Genomic DNA, 8,496 nt, shown 5'->3' with positions numbered 1-8,496 from the left:
ATGATTCAGTTGGCTCCAGCAATGCCAGCCATGGACGCTGCAAATTTGGTATGGACTTGCATTGGTGACTTTACCTCGCAGAAAATTATATTTGATGTCTTAATTAAAAAACAACAAGACAGTGGAAGTGGCAGATTGGATCATTTGTAATTCAGTACATGACTTTGAGACTGGAGCATTTACTTTGGCCCCAAAGATTCTACCTATAGGAGCACTTCTAGCAGGCAGTCGAGAAGGAGATTCAGTTGGATGCTTCTGGCCAGAAGACTTAAATTGTTCGAAATGGCTGGACCAACAACCACCCAAATCAGTCATACATGTTGCATTTGGCAGCTTCACTATTTTTGACAAAACCCAATTCCAAGAATTAGCATTAGAACTTGAACTCTCCTGTAGACCATTCTTGTGCGTCGTAAGGCCAGATATTACCACCTACACAAATGCCTACCCAGAAGGATTTCAAGAGAGACTGGCCAACCGTGGGCAAATGGTTGGATGGGCACCTCAGCAGAAGGTTCTCAGTCACCCTTCTATAGCCTGTTTCTTGAGCCATTGTGGTTGGAACTCCACCATGGAAGGTGTAGCTAATGGAGCCCCTTTCTTGTGCCGGCCATACTTTGCAGACCAATTCCTTAATGAAAGTTACATTACTGAGGTTTGGAAGGTGGGGTTGAAGTTTAACCGCAGTGAAAGTGGGATAATCACCCGAGAAGAAATTAAGAATAAGGAGGAGCAAGTTCTGAGTGGTGAAAATATAGTTGCAAGGGCTTCAGAATTCAAAGAAAGAGCAATGAAAAGTGCTGGAGAAGGAGGTCAGTCCAGCAAGAATTTTAATAATTTCATTGGATGGATGAAGGCTTGAGCATGTAGCTCATGCTTGAAACCTTTTCTTTTCATTTCTGTCTATTTTGTTAACTTCAATAACTGTGCAACCTGATGACATTAACCATGCATCGTCTCAGTACAAACAAATAAAATGCGTTTTCTTCAGTAATTTCAATATCAAAGAAAATAGTCAGAGGCCATTGTTAACAGAATGTCGTCAACAGCAACATTGGGGCCCTAATCTGTGCAATACAATGCTATTGACATGATATAGGAAGACAAATTCAAACAAAGTCAAAATGTACAGAAGTGGCTAAAAAAAAACTACTACTACATATGATTCAAGTACTTGAAGCCAACACCTTGCGAGCATTGGCTTCTTGGCCAGTTTTCCCTATTGCACTATTTCAGGGTGTATTCAATATTTCCTCAAATATAGGCTCAACCATCTAACAACAGTTGTACAAGTAGACTTGGCCATCGGGCCTGTTTCTGGTTCGAACTAGCCCAAAACCACTGGTTCAGGTTTACTGTAAGTGTGAACCTGAACCAGCCCTTGAAACACTTCAAGGTTCTGTTTTTAGTTCGATCTGATTCTAATAAAATCTAATGCAAATCTTTTCAATAAAAATATCTGGTTTCATGGCTGAAGTCAACTACGGGTTTGACCGGTTCCAGTTCTGGCCCATGGCCAGGTATATGTACAAGTGCCTACTATAATGCTGACTTCAAGATCATTAACCAGTGAAGTGTTGCCATGTCAAGTTTACAGCATAGGAATGTTTCCAATGGCAGGCCGAAATTTTGATGCTAGCATCCAAAAATTAACGTAAATGACAGAATGTCCTTGGTAAACTCCACAATGAAAGGTATTACTCGAAAGGAGCCAAATCAATTTTATTTTAAGCAGCAAGTTCTCCAATGTATCTTTGTAATAATCTAACAAAATGATTGATATAGACATTACGAATGAAATGAACAGAAAAAACAACAAAATGAAACTTAGGAACCAGTATAGAAACGAATACATAAGCTTTACGGTGTCAAATAAGTCAATTAGAAAAGAACAAGTAAATTAATTACCTAGTTAGAAAGACAACGATGCTAGATTCCTAGCTTTAACATTAAAATGCTCACCAACAAACTAGGAGACAAATTTAGCGGCATTTGGCTCATCAATTCAGCCATTACTCCTTTATAAAGTAAATGAGAGTTATGAAATAACATCTAACACCAGCAGAAAGCGAGGAGGAAAAAGACCAATAAACAGACACATGGGTAGGCCACATATTTTAGTCATACCTTATCCAGCACAAGGCCATGTGATTCCCTTCATGGAACTGTCACAGTGCTTAGTAAAACAAGGATTCAGAGTCACATTTGTTAACACAGAGTATAATCATGAGAGGGTCTTGAATGCATTGGCAGAAAAGGATCATCTAGCGGATCAAATCAGTCTAGTTTCAATTCCAGATGGAATGGAATACTGGGAGGATAGGAATCATCTAGGGAAGTTAACAAAAGCAATTTTTCAGGTCATGCCTGGAAAGGTAGAGGATCTCATTAACAGAATCAATACTTCAGAAGATGAAAAGATTACGTGTGTTATTGCTGATAGGAGTATGGGATGGGCTATTGGATTGGCAGAGAAGATGAAAATTCCTCGAGCAGCCTTTTGGCCTGCGGCAGCCGCACAATTGTCCATGATATCGAGTATCCAGAATCTAATTGATGATGGAATTATTGACAATGATGGTGAGATCCTTCATTATAAACCTGTTAACTGTTTTATTGCAATATGATACATTAACTAGGATAATTTCATAGGTAAGATCACAGTGCACCCACCCTTAGAACAAAATAATGCTTATATATTATTCTGATTAATATCAAAATAAAGGGTACAGAATACGATAGTTCTGATAATCAAAATGATCCGAAAGCATAGTCACTCTGCATTTTGATCAAAGTAATGTAAGTAAAAGCAGGACACGTTTAGAAGTGTGGTATATGAATGGAAAATCTTATAGCTTCACTCTGATGATTAATTGAACACCGATAAAAAGGAATGGCATGTTTGGATTATAACTGCTACAAAACATAAATAGTTTTGCAGGACATGCAATGACTTACCCTTTTGAATTTTTTATTCTCTTAAGGAACTCCATTGAAGAACCAGATGTTTCAGTTGACTCCAGCAATGCCTGCTGTGAACACTGCAAATTTAATATGGGCCTGCGTTGGTGACTTTACCACTCAGAAAATTGTATTTGATTATATGGTTGAAACCAATGAGATTGTTAAAGCGGCAGATTGGATAGTTTGTAACTCAGTATATGATCTTGAGCCTGGAGCATTCACTTTTGCCCCAAATGTTCTGCCAATAGGGCCACTTCTGGCAAGCAACCGACTCGGAGACACAGTAGGACACTTCTGGCCAGAGGACTCAAGTTGCTTGAAATGGCTGGACCAACAGCCACCTAAATCAGTCATTTATGTTGCATTTGGTAGCTTCACTGTTTTTGACAAAACTCAATTCCAAGAATTAGCACTGGGGCTTGAAATCTCTTGTAGGCCATTCCTGTGGGTTGTGAGACCAGATATTGTCAACGAGACAAATGCCTATCCAGATGGATTTCAAGAAAGAATAGGCACCCGCGGGCGGCTGGTTGGTTGGACATCTCAACAAAAGGTTCTTAGTCACCCTTCTATTGCCTGCTTCCTGAGCCACTGTGGTTGGAACTCCACTTTGGAAGGTGTATGCAATGGGTTCCCTTTCTTGTGCTGGCCATACTTTGCCGATCAATTCCTTAACGAAGGCTACATTTGTGATGTTTGGAAAGTGGGATTGAAGTTAAACCGGGACAAGAGTGGGATCATCACGCAAGAAGAAATTAAGAACAAGGTGGAGCAAGTCCTGGGAAATGAAAAATTGAAGGCAAGGGCTTCAGAACTCAAGGAGATAGCAATGAGAAATGTCAGAGAAGATGGTTATTCTAGCAAGATTTTCAAGAATTTTATTGACTGGATGAAGGCTTAAGGATGTAATTCATTGCTTCTTGTAAACTAAAATCTTTTTATATACTCACAACAACAAAATAACTTCGTTGAAATCCATTTCTTGTTTTTCTTTTGTGTTGTGCTGAACCAAGTTAAAATATACAGAAGTGTCCAGAGAGAATCAAGAATGATGTAAATTCACAGCACATGAAGAGAGCGAATTGGGCTATGTCTTCTCAGCCAGCATTCTCAGGCATCATATAAGTATAAATTCCACATCCACGTAAGTGCTGATTTTGTACAGAAGTTCACATCTTCTGGTCATAACTTAACAATGGGAAGCGTCAGTTCTCAAATGTCATAATTTTAAAACTCTGACTGTAATCACAAGTAGAGCAAGTCATGAATGCATCAGAGAAAAGATGATGGAGGTTTTCAAATTCATCTTATCACAATAGTAAAAAGAGTTGATAATAAAATTCAGCAAAAATAGTTGACAGAAGCAATCTCATAGGTCATCCATTACAGCTTGCAAGAGAACATAATTAAAAGGAAAAATTCAGGGGTCAATAATGAGATCTCATGTAATCTTTATGGTAAGATTATTGGATAAGTTGAAATTGCAGTAGCTAATCATACTAACTACATAGTAAAATTTCACCTCTGCAAGTCTAAATCTTAACTTCGAAACAAAAAACAAAACAAAACAAATCAAATCCTAGGATTAATTTCAATTTCTTTATTCAAATAAACCATAGATTCAACCCAGTGAACCAACCAAACCGTTAGAATTCAAGAAACATTCAATTATAAATAATTAACAAGCAGGAAGTATGAAGCTATCAAGACTTGTTCACCTCTTTCTTGTTGATCATGCAGTGTGCTGAACCTGTATGGCTCAATACCTCAAGTACTCAAAAGCAAGATAAGAAAGATAAACGCCAATAATTCGAATCGGATTGAAACCAATAATTCGATTAGGCTGTCCGTCTAATCTCTCCCACTCTCAATCACTCAGTTCTCCAATTGAAGGATAAATTTGCCCCTCCCATCAGTTCAAACTTCAAAGTGTTGGGGGCACCCTGAATAATATGTTTTTTTTTTTTTAAAGAAAGAGCACATCCAAGCATGCATAACAGATATATAAATAACACATAAATTAACTCAATTTAATTCAATAATATTACTATTATTTTTAAAATTTAGTCTCTTAAATTTAAAATTCAGTCAAAAATAAATAAACTAAAAAATAAATCAATTAATTCAAATATCTGGATGCCGTGTCCGTAATTAACAAAGAGTTTAATTCCAAAAAATTAATAAAAACATAACTTATTAAAATTTTACCATAATGGATACATTCTCTTTGAAAATATTTAAATTCGAAATTTCAACTTTTGTTCCTTTGGCTGTACCTTTCAGAGCTTTTATTTTTAAAGTAGAGATTGTAAAAAAAATAAAAAAAAAGGTCAAAGAAGGAATGTGCGGAGCACTTAAATAAAGTTAATAATTAATGAGTTTTAATTTAATAATATTAAAATGTCTCTAAAATTATAAATTATTAAATTCAAATTTTAATAATGTTAATTTTTTGGAATAATGTCAAAAAAACTTTGAAATTTTTAATAATTCTATCCTAATTTTTTTTTTTTAAATATCTAAACTTTGAATTTTTAATAATTGTACCCTGCTGCTATTCTACCATATTAAAATCAACCTTAATGGAGATTTTACATTTCTCATACCTCATCACTTTTGGGTGAGTGGAAGATCTAATTAAGTTGCGTTGCTTGGAAATGCAGCTTTATTCCATATATTTTGAAATTCAGTGTTAAAAAGATCATCTTTGTCTATCTACTAACACAATAATCTAAAAAAGTGAAAGAAACCATCAATTAGCAGTAATATATTACAGAAATACATAGAAGGAAATCAAATGCCTATTAATTAACCCTTCCACCATAAAGTGGATTCTTGTACTGCACAAAAAGCAAGAACTAAAGGACATTAGTTGTGATGATTCCTTAATATTAGGAGATGATTAATTACAGTAATCTACAGAACCAGGCACTCTGAAGTCTGAATCACAAATCCAAAAAAAAGAAAGAAGGCAAAAAAGGCCCTTAAAATTTGGCTTTAGCACATGGGTTTTCTTTGGCAGCAGGAGTAAGTAGACACTATCATCGCAATGACAGTATGGCAAGAGAGACAAGGGCAAAGCTGCCCATTTCACTGAGATATTATGCTAATTTATCAGAATGCACCCACTTTTTTGCTGTGACTGTACTCACCATGCTTACCTCCCACCCATACTCCTACATTCTGCAATTTTTGGTGCTAATATGTCTGCCCAAGCAGCCCCCAACCTCATTTTACTCCAATCCATTTTGGGAGAAAAACAAATCATGCAGAACAGGCTATTTCCAGCCTTCTTCTCTGCACTAGCTAGTACACAGTCACACTCCAGGTTAGAAATATAGAAAGAGAATTCTGGTGTTGGATATAGGATATCTTTTTCTTTTCTTTTGATCTTTCTTTCTCTTCCTGAAATAAGTAACTTGATTGAAATCTACGAGGCCAAAATTCTAAACTTTCAAATCCCAATGCTATAGAAACTGGGATTCTTCTTATTGTCACAACAATAACCCAGAAATGATAGAAGCTAACTAAAGAAAATTACAATACCAGAAAATTAAAGAAAATAATAAATAACATGAAGAGAAAGTGAAAGAAAATAGAAAATCTTGGAAAACCCAGAAACACAGCAGCTTCTCTAAGGGTTGTGATTCATGTATGAATGATAATATAAGCTCCAAAAACTTTTTTTTCCTTCCCATTTCCCTCCACTTTCTCCTCAACAAACCCATGTAGAAAATCTAAACGACCAAGAAGAGATCCTCTCTTTTTTCATTAATAAATTAGCTAGCAGCAAGATACTATAATACAGCATTAGTGTTTGGGTCAGTTGTATTAGATCCATAGAACTCAATCAATCTCTGCAAAACAAAGACTTGGGTCCTCAAGAGGAGAATGTAATTTGCAGTTTCTTGAAACAACTGGTCATCTTTTACAATCTCTCGACTGTGGGGAGGAATGAGGTTCTTGAGGGCCTCCAGCTTGTCTGAGACCTTGGAGCAAGAGCGTCCACCATTGGAGGTGCTTCTTTGAGCTTTGCAGGCACGTAGATGTAGTCTTCTTCTTCTTTGAGAGATTGGGGTGTTTCTTCTTCTTCTTCTTGGTGTCTTTCTGAGTGAAATCTTGGAATTCTTTGAGATTGAGCTCATGTTGTAGTTGAGCGTTTGAGAGATGGAGAAGGAGAGAAAATGCCGAGTCTGTTAAAAGGAAGAAGGGACTCGTCGTTTATGCAGTAGGGGATTTGGATATTGCCCTTTGGTTCCCAGATTACTACAAAATTGCCACTTTGTCGTTTCATTTGTCTCTATCTTACTTTCTCCATTTATTGCGCTTCTTTCTGTCGCATTTTCATAGGAGCGTGATTTCTATGTTCATATTCTTGGAAAAAAAATCTTGAAAAAAAAATTATTTTTTAATGCATGAATTTTTTTTTACAAAATAAATTGTCATATATTTAATTAAATTATTAAATACTCATCTATGAAATGTCTCATTATCTCATGTATAATTTAATATATATTATTTTAAAAAAAGAAAGCATTATCTTTGACTTTTATATTCTAATATAAGATTGAATTATAAATTCAATAATTTAATTTATTAATTACATCGAAACCTAAAATGAGAGACCTTAAATGAGGAGAATAATTGAATGAACATAACCGAATGTTTAGGGAAGGAAAAAGTGATACTCCATTTGTCAATAAAATGAATAAAATTACATAATTTTAGCTTGTAAATTGCAAACTTATTCATATATAAAAGCGTGTGGAAGGCGAAGCAGGAGGAGACGGGAACAAAGAAATCTACAAGGTGGGCAGATTTCAGTGGCCCAGATCATTTAACACGCAAATTGTCATTGATGGGCCACGTGATAATAACTTTATTGGGGGGGTCCTGATCTTAGTGGGGATCCTACTTACACGGATATTTTTGTATCAAGTGAAGGTTGTTATTGTAATATCACAAGGAAAACGACACCGATTTCGTATTTCACTTGGAAGGTTAAAAGCGGGAAGGAGGGCACAACTTGCGAGCCACGAGGACTCTCTTGCAGCAAAAGCCTGCCCATCTGGAATAGCAGATGGCCAAGCTTCCCACACTTGATAGTTTCAATTTCTTCATTCCCATTGTTGCCCTTCTCTTCTTATCAATATTACCAACTGGTAAATAAAGTTTAAAATTATATTAAAATATAGGCTAAGTTTTAATTGAAGTGGGGAGTTGCTTTCAATCCACAACTTATAGTTGACAAAGTTAAAATAAGACAAAACATTTGAGCCTAACAAATTGAAAATGAAAGTCCCTGTAATTGATGATACTGTGTTGGGGGCAGGTTTGTGGATAGACATGGAGAAAGATCAGAGATGATGAGATTGCCTTAATAATATAATATCAGATTGGTCATGTAAGTCAAGTACGGACTGAACTGAACCGACAAGCAAAGATTAGTAATTTAATTGACAACTGAGAGACAAATCATCATTCAAAGCAATCCAAAAAAGAAAATGAAAAAAGGAAAAATGAACCCAGAAA

At 35.9% G+C, this 8,496-nt stretch overlaps 2 protein-coding genes across 2 annotated transcripts; both read left to right on the top strand.

Moving 5' to 3' along the window:
• LOC110659315 (UDP-glycosyltransferase 83A1-like) lies at positions 1-862 on the top strand. The gene is made up of 2 exons (XM_058152177.1): positions 1-64; positions 156-862. Exons 1-2 carry the CDS (start codon positions 1-3, stop codon positions 860-862), a joined length of 771 nt encoding a protein of 256 aa, XP_058008160.1.
• A 1,237-nt stretch (positions 863-2,099) lies between these two features.
• LOC110659303 (UDP-glycosyltransferase 83A1-like) lies at positions 2,100-3,865 on the top strand. The gene is made up of 2 exons (XM_021817186.2): positions 2,100-2,580; positions 2,985-3,865. Exons 1-2 carry the CDS (start codon positions 2,100-2,102, stop codon positions 3,863-3,865), a joined length of 1,362 nt encoding a protein of 453 aa, XP_021672878.2.
• The last annotated feature ends 4,631 nt before the right edge of the window (positions 3,866-8,496 follow it).

Source organism: Hevea brasiliensis, chromosome 9 (assembly GCF_030052815.1).
Source record: "Hevea brasiliensis isolate MT/VB/25A 57/8 chromosome 9, ASM3005281v1, whole genome shotgun sequence".
Lineage (NCBI taxonomy): Eukaryota > Viridiplantae > Streptophyta > Magnoliopsida > Malpighiales > Euphorbiaceae > Hevea > Hevea brasiliensis.
Note: the sequence above shows the minus strand (reverse complement) of the source record. Positions and strands in the feature narration are given on the sequence as shown.